Here is a 15,203-nt window from a genome sequence, read left to right on the forward strand (position 1 = left end):
ATAATTTTAAAATATCTGTCAATGAGTTTTCTTGTGTCACTTACTATGAGTGCTTTCTTTATATCCACCTGAAAATAGGTCATCTGAATTGACAATAATTTTCCAATTTTTTAAATCATTCGTGCATTTCCTGGCATATATTTCACACTTCATGAATTTAGGAAATCATATTTCACAGAACAGCCAGAGAAAGTATTAACGCGTGGATATTACTCCATCGTGACTCCCAACCTAAATTAGAAATGCCTATGTTTATTAAAAATCGTAGCAAACTAACTACTTCTTCCATTGGCAACAATAGATACTCTGTGCAATGTCAAAGGCTAGAGCTTTCTCCTGAGACAATTCTGAATAAATATAATAAAGTTCTGGCACTGAGAGAACACAAAATCCAACATGCATAGTCAATCAGGGGGAGTCTTGATTCATTTTCTTCATACCATAAAACCAATTGGATATATCGTCAAAAAGTCTATGAATAACACCTTAGACTAACACGATGTTATATGTCAAGTATATCTCAATAAAAATAAACTAAACAAATATGTTTTCAGTTACAAAATTAATCAACATGGATATTAAAATGAATTAATATGGCCCTGGTGACTTGGGATTCAAGGTTCAATGTTACATCCAAATTTAACTTGGAAGTAACATTCCCACACAAACGGTGCATCCTTGTACTATAAATAATGTGTGTGTGTGTGTGTGTGCGCGCGCTCAATCGGGGAGAAGGCAATGGCACCCCACTCCAGTACTCTTGCCTGGAAAATCCCATGGACGGAGGAGCCTGGTGGGCTGCAGTGCATGGGGTCGCTGAGGGTCGGACACGACTGAGCGACTTCCCTTTCACTTTTCACTTTCATGCATTGGAGAAGGAAATGGCAACCCACTCCAGTGTTCTTGCCTGGAGAATCCCAGGGACGGGGAAGCCTAGTGGGCTGCCATCTATGGGGTCGCACAGAGTCGGACACGACTGAAGTGACTTAGCAGCAGCAGCAGCGCTCAATCGTGCCTAACTCCTTGCAACTCAGAGTTAAGTATAACAAATAATTTTTCTAGAATAATTTTTCTAGTTATTGAAAACTAACCACCAAAGTTTCCTTAATATAACTTTGTTTTCTTATTAATGTCTTCCACACCGACTAGTTTTACATGTTGCTTATTTGCATTTGTAGTACCTTAATGTGTATGTAGTATGTATATATATGTATATATAGTATGTAAATACACATGCAGAATCTCTGTGGTTTGCAAATGGACTATCTCTAATCACATCATTGGTGACCTTCAAATAATTCTTTAGGTTAATACTTATTCTAAGTATTATATACATTATAAATATGGATAGAGTCTTAGTTTAATAAAATCTTTGTGACTCTTTGACCTCAGATTTATTTTCTATGGGAAAAATGTATGGGAAAATTTTTTTCATAGCATATGACAAGAGTTTGTATGGTATTAATGTCATTTATGGGGCTTCCCAGGTGACGCAGTGGTAAAGAATCCACCTGCCAGTGCATGAGATGAAACAGATGTGGGTTTGATCCCTGGTTCAGGAAGATCCTCTGGAGAAGGAAATGGCAACCCCCTCCAGTATTCTTGCCTGGAAAATTCCATGGACAGAGGAGTCTGGTGACCTACAGTCCATGGGATCATAAAGAGTTGGACATGATTGAGCACAAGCGCGTGCACACACGCACACACACACACACACACACACAAAATGTCATTTATAGTAAAAGGATGCACCATGAGTGTTTGAATGTTACTTCCAAGTTAACTTTGGACATAACAGTGGACCTTGGATCCCAAGTCATAAGGGCCATATTAACTCATTTTACTATATATGTTAATTAATTTTTGTAACTGAAAACACCTTTTTAAATTTATTTTTATTGAGATGTAATTGACATAAAACATGTTGTAAGTTTAAGGCATGCAGTGTTTGTTCAATATAACAGATGTGCATGTGTGTGTGTGTGTGTGCGCGCACACTAAGTCGCTTCAATCGTGTCCAATTCTTTGCAACCCCATAGACTGTAGCCCACCAGGTCCCTCTGTCCATGGGATACTCCAGGCAAGAATACTGGAGTGGGTTGCCGTGTCCTCTTCCAGGGGATCTTCCTGACTGGGGGACTGAAACCCTGACTCATGTGTCTCCTGTATTGGCAGGGGGGTCCTTTACCACTAGCGCCACCTGGGGAGCCCATAACATATATATCACAGCAGGATTGCCGTTGTAGTGTTCACTAGCACCTCACCAGGTCAGTTCACTTCAGTCGCTCAGTCCAGCCCGACTCTGCGACCCCATGAACTGCAGCACGCCAGGCCTCCCTGTCCATCACCAACTCCCAGAGTTTACCCAGACTCATGTCCATTAAGTCGGTGATGACATCCAACCATCTCATCCTCTGTCATCCCCTTCTCCTCCTGCCCTCAATCTTTTCCAGCATCAGGGTCTTTTCCAATGAGTCAATTCTTTGCATCAGGTGGCCAAAGTATTGGAGTTTCAGCTTCAACATCAGTCCTTCTAATGAACACCCAGGACTGATCTCCTTTGGGATGGACTGGTTGGATCTTCTTGCAGTCCAAGGGACTCTCAAGAGTCTTCTCAAACACCACAGTTCAAAAGCATCAATTCTTCAGCACTCAGCTCACTTCATAGTCCAACTCTCACATCCATGCATGACCACTGGAAAAACCATAGCCTTGACTAGACAGACCTTTGTTGGCAAAGTAATGTCTCTGCTTTTGAATATGCTGTCTAGGTTGGTCATAGCTTTCCCTCCAAGGAGTAAGCACCTTTTAATTTCATGGCTGCAATCACCGTCTTGCAGTGATTGTGGAGCCCAAAAAAATAAAGTCTGCCACTGCTTCCACTGTTTCTCCATCTATTTGCCATGAACTGATGGGACCAGATACCATGATCTTAGTTTGCTGAATATTAGGCTTTAAACCAACTTTTTCTGTCTCCTCTTTCACTTTCATGAAGAGGCACTTTAGTTCTTCTTTGCTTTCTGCCATAAGGGTGGTGTCATCTGCATTACTGAGGTTATTGATATTTTTCCCGGCAATCTTGATTCCAGCTTGTGCTTCCTCCAGCCCAGTGTTTCTCATGATGTACTCTGCATATAAGTTAAATAAGCAGGGTGACAATATACAGCCTTGATGTACTCCTTTTCCTATTTGGAACCAGTCTGTTGTTCCATGTCCAGTTCTAACTGTTGCAGTTCCTCAGCTGCATACAGATTTCTCAAGAGGCAGTTCAGGTGATCTGGTATTCCCATCTCCTTCAGAATTTTCTACAGTTTATTGTGATCCACACAGTCAAAGGCTTTGGCACAGTCAATAAAGCAGAAATTGCTGTTTTTCTGAAACTCTCTTGCTTTTTCCATGATCCAGCAAATGTTGGCAATTTGATCTCTGGTTCCTCTGCCTTTTCTAAAACCAGCTTGAACATCTGGAAGTTCATGGTTCACGTATCGCCGAAGCCTGGCTTGGAGAATTTTGAGCATTACTTTACTAGTGTGTGAGATGAGTGCAATTGTGCAGTAGTTTGAGCATTCTTTGGCATTACCTTTCTTTGGGATTGGAATGAAAACTGACCTTTTCCAGTCCTGTGGCCACTGCTGAGTTTTCCAGATTTGCTGATCTACCAGATCACATGATTATAATTTTTTTTTTTAGTGAGAACAATTAAGATGTAGTCTCTTGGCAAACTTGACATTAATAATACAATATTGTTGACTGAATTCACTATGCTGTGTGTTAGATGTCCAGAACTTCTTTACTATTAGCAATTTAAGGTTTATTTAGGTTTTTTGTTTTTATTATTGTTGGAATTGAAAGCCTATTTATGAATATGGTAGCCTTTTTAAAATAGAGTTATACTGTTGTAATATTGCTGTGAGGAAATGTCTCTGAATATTCTACATAAAGCCTTTTGAATGTCTAATTTGCATTAGCCTTTCCACTCCAGTGAAATGACCTTGGTGCTGTAATGGAAAACATTGGATTTTATTTTTATTTTTTAGTCTAAATTTTTAACTTACTTAGAGAAATAAGAGTGTGGCTATTTATAAAGTGAAGCAATGTTCTCAAACACTAATCCAAACTGACTAAATGATGTCACCTCTAATGACTTGCCTATAAAATATGTATGTATGTTTCTCTGTGATATATATTTATCTTATATTCTTAAACATCCTCCCTTTGTATTCAGATGTAGTATCCAAAAGCTATGCATGCATGCGTGCTAAGTCACTTCAGTCCTGTCCAAACCTTTGTGACCCTATGGACCTTCCAGGCTCCTCTGTCCATAGGATTCTCCAGGCAAGAATACTGAAGTGGGTTGCCGTTTCCTCCTCAAGGGGATCTTCCTGACCCAGGGATTGAACCTGTACCTCTTATGTCTTCTGCATTGGCAGACAGGTTCCTTACCACTAGCGCCACCTGGGAAGGCCTCAAAAGCTATATGACAAGGCATTTTACTTGTCACTTATTATGTATTTGGTAAAATGATTATCACCTATATATGTGTGTTTGGGGTCTAGGGTAGGAAGACAGGCTTATAGCAAAAAAGACCAATGCTGTTATATTAATGGAAGTGAGTGATATGATCTTGAACTTGAGTAGTGTCAATAAAGAGGGAATGGATTCATAAGGTATGACATCAGAATATATAGGATCCAGTTATTAGCATTTTTCAAACTTTCCAGATGGTTCCAAACTGCAGCTCAGTCTGAGAATCACTAGTCAGTCACTCTTAGATATAGAGTCTCAGGAAAAGCAAAATTTAGGTTGACTTCCAGGTTTCTTGCTTGTTTGTATGTATGGTGATGCCATTCATCATTGAGAAAATGGTAAAGAAAGAATTTTATTGCAAGATTTTTGCTGTTATCCAGCTTTGTTTATACAGAGTTCAGAGAGGATATAGGATGTCTAAGAATTCAGTGGAAAAGTCTGGTATGGAGATGTATACTCATAATCATTGTGGAGAAGTGATAATTGACCTCCTGGATTTAGCCAGGGTGTATACACAGAAAATAACACTTAGAGGCCAGCAGAGGGAAAAAGGCTTGGGGGCTGATTAGGTAGCAATGATGGCCAGAGAAGGAGAAGGTGAGTGAGGTGGCAAAATATGAATGAAATTAGAGACTTACCCATGGGAAATATTTGTCAGAAATAGCAAATCAAGGAATATCCATGAATTTTTTTCTCATGTAGAGATATAGCTATTTTCATTTGAGTGGTCTATTATGTGGAATCATCAAGCTCAGATTTCTCAAAGGAATATCTTCCTACACCTGCACTCAGAGTATTTTATTTCTTATTTTGAATACCTTATACACATATATGTGTGTGTGCACATGTGTGTGCATATGTGTGTATGGTATGTTGGGTTTATATCATACTGTCAAATATTCTTGTTATCTGATTTGTTGTTGTTTAGTTGCAGTCATGTCTGACTCTTAGTGACCCCATGGACTGCAGCACACCAGGCTCCCCTGTCCTTCACCATCTCCCAGAGCCTGCTCAAACTCATGTCCATTGAGTGATGCTATCCAACTATCTCGTCCATTGTAGTCCCTTTCTCCTGCCTTCAATCTTTCCCAGCATCTGGGTCTTTTCTAATGAGTCAGCCCTTTGCATCAGGTGGCCAAAGTATTGGAGCTTCAGCTTCAGCATTAGTCCTTCTAATGAATATTCAGGATTGATTTCCAGACTAGCTAACATTTTAAGGGAGAAGTCTATACACACATAAGTAATCACATACGTGTAAGTAACTTAGAAGTAGGAAAAAAATGTCAACGTGACAGTTTGGTTTGAGCAGGAACAACATCTCCCATCACCATCCCTCCTACCTTTGTCATCAGGAACACTGGGGAGATGAGTATGTAATTAGTCAGCTCTAATGGATGGTAGAGTAGCCAGATTTTAACATATGACATTACACATTAGAATTGCCTCCTTATTTGGAAGTTTTCCACCTCAAGTACATATTCTTTATTAAGAATCAACCTGGAGAATAGAGGAGCTCTTTAAAAAATTTCAATGCCCAAGCTTCACTTAGTCTAATTTAATCAGAATATATAAGAACCAATCATCAGTGTTTTTAAAAAGCTTTCCGGGGACTCCAGTGAACAACCAAGGCTGAGAATCACTTTCTTCTGTGTCACATTGGTTAATCTGGCAACATGTCCATAAACCCACATTATCTAAAAGCATGTTTCTGTCTTTCTGATGACATTTCATTACCTAGGACTCTGTCAATACCTTCATGGTTTTATAAGTAAGCTCACCAGATGCAGATTTGGGAGTTAGATTACAGCTTCCCAAGTGGCTCAGTGATAAAGGATCCACCTGCCAATACAGGAGATGCTAGAGATACACGTTCGATCCCTGGGGTGGAAGATCCCCTGGAGGAGGAAATGGCAACCCACTTTAGTGTTCTTGCCTGGGAAATCCCATGGACAGAGGAGTCTGGTCGGCTATGGTCCAGGGGGTCGCAAAGAGTCGGACACAACTGAGACACTGAGCAGGCTCGCATGCACGCAGGCTGCCTTAATAGAACACCACACACGGGGTGGTTTAAGCAACAAAAATTTATTTTCTCACAGCTCTGGAGACTGACAGTCGAACACCAGGATACCAGCATGAGTGGGCTCTGGTGAAGACTCTCTTTTTGGCTTTTAGATGGCCACATTCTCACCCTGTACTCACCTGGCCTTTCCTCTTGCCTGGGCACAAGAGCAAGTGGAGTTGGAAGCAAGCTTACCTGTGTCTTTTATTATAAAGACCCTAATCCCATCAAACCAGAGTCCCACCCTCATGACCTCATCTAACCCTAATTACCTCCCAAAGGTCCCATCTCGAAACATCATCACATCGGAGGTTGAGATTTCAACATATAAATTTGGGGGAAACGTGTTCAGTCCATACAAGGGTCATCATGTAGTTCTCTGCCATCGTCGCTTTTAAGCCTGGAGGCTTCTTGGAGACAAGCACTAATTCAGTGTGGTCCAGACGGATAAAACTGTCCTTTGGTGTTGTATGTAATTCAGCAGTGACTCTTACATAACTACAGTGAGGCGAGACAGTTTGACCAGATTCAGATTTCACTGCCAAAAAGCGTACTGGTATCTGGTTATGACAAATACATTTAAAAAAAAGAAAAGCTAGAACAGAACCAGACTTTTCTTCTAAATGTTTAGTTTGGAACTGCCTACTGCCTTTGGACTCACTTTTCTATGTCTTGGTGAATTTGGCGCATAGAACAGCGTGTAGTTTTAGACAGTTTGTTGGCAGGCTTCATCTTGGTAATGCTCCTGAATGTTTCAGTCTCATATACGTTCTCCCTGTGACTTGATGGGTATTACATTATTTTTTCTTAATTCCAAGCAGATCTTAGGTCATCTCACTATATGTGTTGCAAAGAACTTTGCAATAACTGTAATAAATTTCCTGTGTGGGTACACTGGAAATTCATTTTAGTCACTTAAATTATGATGTGTTCTGTATCCACAGTGAAAAATTCCCACTTCTAATTTTGAGGCTTAAAAGTCTTAAGGTTTTGATCTGTGTGGTATTATACTTGTAATCACTGTAGCATTCTCCTTATCTGTGTGCATGAGTCTGTTTATCAGGGAAGGTGGAAGTGGGGTTAGAGGATGAGCAAGAGGGATTGTTGTCAGATTCCTTTTTCCCAGATTAGTCAGAGGCCTATATTGTACATAGATTATAAATAAACAAGCAAATTCTGGGAAGTATAAAAAGCTTCTTACAACCACACACCTGGCAGGGACTTTCCACCTGGAATATACAGAAAAAGTTTAAGTCAAACAAATGAAGCATGGTATGGAAACGTGTTGATGGTGATGAAAGTGAAAAGTGAAATTTGCTCAGTCGTGTCCGATTTTTTGCGACCCCGTGGATTATACAGTCCATGGAATTCTCCAGGCTAGAATACTGGAGTGGGTGGCCTTTCCCTTCTCCAGGGGATCTTCCTAACGCAGACTGAATCCAGGTCTCCCTCACTGCGGGCGGATTCTTTACCAGCTGAGCCAGAAGGGAAGCCCAAGAATAATAGAGTGGGTAGCCTATCCCTTCTCCAACAGATCTTCCCAACCCAGGAATCGAACCAGGATCTCCTGCATTGCAGGTGGATTCTTTACCAACTGAGCTATCAGGGAAGTTGATGGTGATGGGTTAGCAATATAAGCCCAAGGGGGACAAAAAAGATCTATGGTGTTCATGTCTGTTATACCTAGGATGGAGTGAAAGGCAGTAGACACTGTAGGTGTTCAAGAACTATTTGGTGAGTGAAGGATAGAGCAATCTCAAAATGACCAAAGGAAGACCTGCAAGGATGTAAAATTGGGTCCTTTATAGAAAGTCACATGGAAATCAGGCTTGATTTCAAAAAACACCACAGAAACCAGAATTAAACTCCAAGTCCAATCTAAGGTGAAACAAACTCCATCTGTTGAGCAATTAAGGGACATATTCTACAGAGCATCTTCTGGCCTGATAGCTCTTTCACTCGGGATCCCTGGGCCTGCCATGGTCTTTTTGCTTTCACTGGATATGACATGCACAATTTTTAACTTAATTTCTGAAAACAGATTTTACCACCAGGTGAGTGAAAAAGACCTGAGGTCTGGGTAATGAATTTACATTAGCACATAGTTTTGAATTTCTACCAAGAGTGAGATTTTTAAACCACCCAAACCCCCACCTTGGGACTGCCTTAGTGGTCCAGTAAAAAAATGAACCTGCCAATGTGGAAGACGTGGGTTCGATCCCTGGTGGGAGAAGATCCCACATGCCGCAGAGCAGCTAAGCCCATGTGCCACAGTTCCTGAAGCCCAAACTCCAAAGCCTGAACTCGAAAGTAACAAGAAAAGTCTCCGCAGTGAGAAGCCTGAGCGCTGCAACTGGAGAGTAGCCCCTGCTCTCCACAACTAGAGAAAGCTCGTGTGCAGCAGCGAGACCCAGGGCAGCCAAAAATAAGTAAATAAAATGTTTTTCAAAAGAGCTTCTTTAAAAAAAACAAAACCCCTCATATCTCAGTGATTAGCTCCAATTTGCTTTCTGTGCAGTTTCCTGTTTGTTTACCCAAGTGGAGTTTAAAAGGATCCACTCGTTGGGCTACTCTGAGGACCTGAGACAGGGACAGATGTGTATAAGTGTGTGCTGCTGCTATTGTTACTATTATTATTACTACTACTATTATTAACCAGTTTAGGGATTTTAACTCCCTATTGTATATCGACTCTTGTTCTAATACAGTCAATTCACTTAGTTGTAAGACATGATATATTTCTCTGAGGCAAAGAGTGTATCGCATGAGATACTTTGAGCAATTAACGCATACCATGGATATGTACTTAATTGTACATATTAAAGCAAATATTAATTAGGCAAAATAGGGGGTTTTCAGTAAGAGTTACAAGGCTGCAGAGTTAGATGCAGGAGGTAGCTGTTTGTAGAATGGATATACAAAGAGATTTTTCAGAGAAACATCAGATTTCCCCTTGCAGTGAGTAGCTTACTGGCAGTTAAGGAGGATGGACTGGGATCCTCCTGAGGTGAACTGGAACTGACAAACATGTTCCAGTCTTCCTGAAACAATTGTTTTCTTCCATTCAGTGGGAAAGTGAAAGTCACTCAGCCGTGTTCAACTCTTGGTGACCCCATGGACTATACAGTCCATGGAATTGTCCAGGCCAGAATACTAGAGTGGGTAGCCTTTCCCTTCTCCAGGGGATCATCCCAACCCAGGGTTTGAACCCAGGTCTCCTGCATTGCAGGCAGATTCCTTACCAGCTGAGCCACAAGGGAAGTTCAGTGGGAAAAGAACAAAGCTAAAAATGAGAGCACAATGCAAAGGGAGAAGTCTCTATTTCTACAAAATAACCTAAATTTAGCAAAGCATCTCAAAAAGTCATAAATTTTTAAGTTGTTGCCTTTAAGCAAAAAAAAAAAAAAATGTAATAGCCTTTACTAACTGAAATAAAAAATAACATATTTGTCATTTTTTTCTTACCATTTTTATATAACTAGCAGAGTATAGGTATATACTTATAATGCTGGAAACTAATTAATGTATCACTTTAGGGAAGGAATAAAATAGTTATCCCGGTTCACATCTCTTATCTTGATTCATAGCTCAGATATTTCTATTCCTGGAGCATTACTGCAGCTTTGGTGCTAAGAAAATTGCTGGTGGGTGAAGAATGATTCTGCGCTCTTTCATCCTTCACAGTTTTCACACCATTGCCATTAGTCTAACTTTGCTTTAGCGCCACCTACTGTTCAAAGGTCCTCACTGCTACAGCTCAACTTCATTAGAAGCAAAATAATACAGGAAATAACAGGTCAGCTGGGCTTCCCAGGTGGTTCAGTAGCAAAGAATCCACCTGCCAGAGGAGCAGATAAAGAAAAATGGATTCAGTCCCTGGGTGGGGAAGATCCCCTGGAGAAGGAAGTGGCTACCCGCTCCAGTATTCTTGCCCGGAAAGTCCCATGGACAGAGGAAGCTGGCAGGCTACAGTCCATGGGAGCGCAAAAGTCGGACACAATTTGGCAACTAAACAACGACAACAGGCAAGCTACCTTAAAAACAGCGTGCTTGGGAACAGGCAATGTAATGAATAGTTCATCATGGAAACACAAACAGATTTCTTCAAAATATATTTCTTATTTATCATTATTGTCTCATTTATTTATTGCATTTAATTCACATTTTTATATATTCTATTTATATGAGCCTATAAATTATACTTGATATACTCCACATATTGAAATTACGCACATGGGCTCAGTGGCTCAGGTGTGTCCACCTCTTTCTGACCTCATAGACTGTACCCACCAGGCTCCTCTGTTCATGGAATTACCCAGGCAAGTATGTTGGAGTGGGTTGCCGTTTGCTTCTCCAGGGGATCTTCTGTACACAGGGATCAAATCCAAGTCTCTTATGTCTCCTTCACTGGCAGATGGATTCTTTACCATTGAGCTATCTGGGAAGCCCCATTGAAGTTATACTCATTTTATATTATTTTGGTATTCTTTGCTGTGCTTTTCTCTAACGCTACTAGAAGGAGCATTAACTTTGAAGGCAACACAACCCAACAACCTAGTCATGGATTGGATTGGAATAGAGTGGGCTAGATATGAATGGAATCAAAAAATGGAAATCCTTAATTGCAATAATAGATGTCACTGCATATCCTGCCCTAGGTTGTGGTTCTGTTAATGCTCGTGACTGTGCTTTCAAGCGTCTGATGCTTTACTGCATATCTAGAGAAACACAGGGGGGCTTTGGACTGTATGAAATAGAGTAATTTACCAGAAAAGAAAAAAAAAAACTAGTGTCTTTTATTTTGCTTTACCATTAAGACTATTTTATGTATATCTTTTCAAAAAATATTTTAGAAAGTATTTTTAGGAATAAGTGAACTTGAACACAGTTTTCAAGATGTCCCAGAAACATGATTTTTATTTTCTTTACTAGCCTTTAAGATGGTTTCTATATTGTCTATTAGAAACTTAATAGAAAAAAATTCATTTCTATAATTATGAAAACAATAAAATTAGTTAAAGACAGGTCCTGTGAGAACACCCCCATCATTTTAGCATCTGTAAAATGGTTGACAGTATATCCTACCAGCCCCAACTGGCTCGATGTTAAAATGGAAAACCTCAGCCCTTACCCTGTCTAATTCTGAGGTAGATGAAGTCCTGTGGTCTTTGAGGATGCTCCCCTCTGCTCAGACTTCATCCTCTGACCTCTGTTCTCCCTTAGCTTATTGTCAATTTCCCACTTTGGGCTCTGTTTACCTGCCTTGCTTTAATCAGAATGGCTTCTTTTATTCTTCATTCTCAGTTCATTCTTACACTCCTTCACATCTTAGCCTCAGCATCACTTCCTCAGAGAAGCCCTTCAACTCCTGAATTAGTCTTTTTTTGCTATTAGATGGCACCCAATACTTTTCCTTATTATCATTCACACACTTTGCAGTTAGATACTTGTGTTATTGACTTTATTTTTCTGGGCTCCAAAATCACTGCAGATGGTGACGACAGCCATGAAATTAAGACGCTTACTCCTTGGAAGGGAAGTTATGACCAACCTAGATAGCATATTAAAAAGCAGAGACATCACTTTGTCAACAAAGGTCTGTCTAGTCAAGGCTGTGGTTTTTCCAGTGGTCATGTATGGATGTGAGAGTTGGACTATAAAGAGAGCTGAGTGCCAAAGAATTGATGCTTTTGAACTGTGGTGTTAGAGAAGACTCAAGAGTCCCTTGGACTGCAAGGAGATCCAACCAGTCCATCCTAAAGGAAATCAGTCCTGGGTGTTCAGTGGAAGGACTGATGTTGAAGCTGGAACTCCAATACTTTGGCCACCTGATGCGAAGAGCTGACTCATTTGAAAAGACCCTGATGTTGGGAAAGATTGAGGGCAGGAGAAGGGAATGACAGAGAATGAGATGGTTGGATGGCATCACCAACTCAATGGACATGGGTTTGAGTAAACTCCGGAAGTCGGTGATGGACAGGGAGGCGTGGCGTGCTGCGGTTCATGGGGTCGCAAAGAGTCGGACACGACTGAGCTACTGAACTGACTGACTGACTTGTATTATTAGGGCTTTTCAGGTGGCACTAGCAGGAAAGAACCCACCTGCCAATGCAGGAGACATAAGAGACACGAGTTTGATCCCTGGGTAGGGAAGATCCCCTGGAGGAGGGCATGGCAACCCACTCTAGTCTTCTTGCCTGGAGAATCCCATGGACAGAGGAGCCTGGCGGGCTACGATCCTTTGGGTTGTAAAGAGTCGGACACAACTGAAGGGACTTAGCCTGCATGCACCTGTGTTATCTACTTTGTCTCCTGCCCCCACCAGATTATAAATTATGAGCAGGCTAGAATACTCCTTAGGGTCCTAGCCATTGTGTTTTCTGTAATTTCCATTACGGAATAGATGCGGGGGAAATAGTTGAGGAAATCAAACTGAGAGTCCAAAATTGAGAACTGAGATGCCCGTTTTTTCAGTCCATGTAGAACTATGAACTCAACTCTGCTTCTATGTCACCCTTGGGGCAAGAGAATAGTCACGGAGGCAGGAAGTCCCAGTGCCTGAATCCCAGCTTCTGAAGGAAGACCTTTCAGCGACTCAGTACTTCCCAAAGCAGAGTCAGGGAGTAGAGTGTTTGTTCCCACAGCTTACAGAATCCCTGGTCTTGCTCGCCACCGCTCTTCCCACTTCCTGGGAATCAATTGACCTTTCACCCTCCCCCTGACCACCACCTCTCCTTCCCATGCTCCTTTTCCCCACCAGCCCCCAAGAAGCAAAGCAAAAGGAAACCAAAAAATCCCCAAAACAAACAACTGCCTCTTACTATCTCTACTGTCAGCCATCTTCATGGATTAACAGGGGATACAGAGAAAAAATATAAATTAATATTTCAGCAGATTATCCTGCTGCTCTGGTATTCAGCAGAAAATAAAAATAAATTCTGCGTATTACACAAAGGACACATTGAGTTTTCAGTGCTTATTTTTGTAGCACCTCCCTTTGCTTTCTAAAAGACTCTAAGGATTCACAGCTATCTTAGATTATTAGACAAGCAATCATGCTGAGAACAACCATCTTTAAAATGAGCTTTATTAAAAAGCTAGAACATGCCATACTAAACTTCATGTGTCTATAACCAATCACCAATGTCTTCTAGAGAAGAAGAAATGAATTTAGGATCCAGAGATAATTAATTTTGTATTAATTAATATACACATAGGGCTTTCCCAGTGGCTCAGTGGTTAAAGAATCTGCCTGCAATACAGGAGATGTGGAGACAGAGCTTTGATCTCTGGGTCAGGAAGATCCCCTGGAGTAGGAAATGGCAACCCATGCCAGTATTCTTGCCTGGAAAATTCCATGGACAGAGGAACCTGGTGGGACAGGGATCGCAAAGAGTTGGAGATAACTGATCACACACACATATGTAGATTGGGCATTCGGGGTATGCTGCATTATGTTTTATTTAAAATCTGGTACATATATTCTCATTGTTTTATGAAAGTAACTTTCTTGCTTAACATCAGATACACACAAAAGATGAGTGTTTGCACTTTTGAATATTTTCAAACCACACTGAGGATTCCAAGTCCCTCTAGGTCCTTCTCTTCCCCACCTGTGGTAGCATCTAATAGGCGTTACCTAAGTACATGCCTCTTGAAAGCTGGACTGACTAATTTAATTGCCAACAGAATACAGAAGTCTGACTCTTAGATGTATATTTGATGAAAAATTAATCAAATAGTATAAAATCTTCATACTTCTATCCCCACAGCAACACGGATGTACACACAGTGGCATCACTTCTTAAACTGTATCTCCGAGAACTCCCAGAACCGGTTATTCCCTATGCCAAGTATGAAGACTTCTTGTCCTGTGCCAAACTGCTCAGCAAAGAAGAGGAAGCTGTAAGTCAATGCAACTATTTCTTAAAATGCTGTTATTTGGGGGGTTTGTCAGTGTTCCTTGTCTTTAACCTGTAAATTTTCCTTTGCCCTGTTTTTGGATTGTTTTCCACTATGCTAAGTATTGACATTACACACAGTTAGATTTTTATACATGTTAGATTTTTATACAGTTAGATTTTTACATTTGGGCTTCCCTAGTGGCTCAGCTGGTAAAGAATCTGCCTGTAATGTGGGAGACGTTGGTTCGATCTCTGGGTTGGGAAGATACCCTGCAGAAGGCAAAGGCTACCCACTCCAGTATTCTGGCCTGGACAATTCCATGGACTGTATAGTCCATAGGGTGGCAAAGAGTTGGACGCAACTGAGTAACCTTCACTTTCACTAACACAGGTCCCATTTATAATCCTCTCTCTCATTAAAAAGGAAAGTAGAGCTGAAGAATGAATGAAATCAGCACTCCTTGCCACACTGCCCCCTAAATGCTAAAGATTGGAAGGACCCTAAGGCTACTAAGTTTAAGTTTTGTGGTTTGCTAAGTGAAATCACTCAGTCATGTCTGACTCTTTGCGACCCCATGGACTGTAACCTACCCGGCTCCTCTCCATGGGATTCTCCAGGCAAGAGTACTGGAGTGGGTTGCCATTTCCTTCTCCAGGGGATCTTCCCGACCCAGGGATCGAACCCAGGTCTCCCGCATTCCAGGCAGACGCTC

The 15,203-nt window shown here is 41.1% G+C and overlaps 1 protein-coding gene across 14 annotated transcripts in view; it reads left to right on the forward strand.

Annotated features, from left to right (window-relative positions):
• ARHGAP24 (Rho GTPase activating protein 24) overlaps positions 1-15,203 on the forward strand; it is a 460,450-nt gene that overhangs the window by 432,416 nt on the left and 12,831 nt on the right. For all 14 annotated transcript variants that reach the window (XM_055588999.1, XM_055588994.1, XM_055588995.1 and 11 more), the window contains one exon: positions 14,359-14,491. In XM_055588999.1, the coding sequence (XP_055444974.1) occupies positions 14,359-14,491 (133 nt within the window). The remainder of the gene's footprint in view (positions 1-14,358; positions 14,492-15,203) is intronic.

This window comes from Bubalus kerabau, chromosome 7 (assembly GCF_029407905.1).
Source record: "Bubalus kerabau isolate K-KA32 ecotype Philippines breed swamp buffalo chromosome 7, PCC_UOA_SB_1v2, whole genome shotgun sequence".
Lineage (NCBI taxonomy): Eukaryota > Metazoa > Chordata > Mammalia > Artiodactyla > Bovidae > Bubalus > Bubalus kerabau.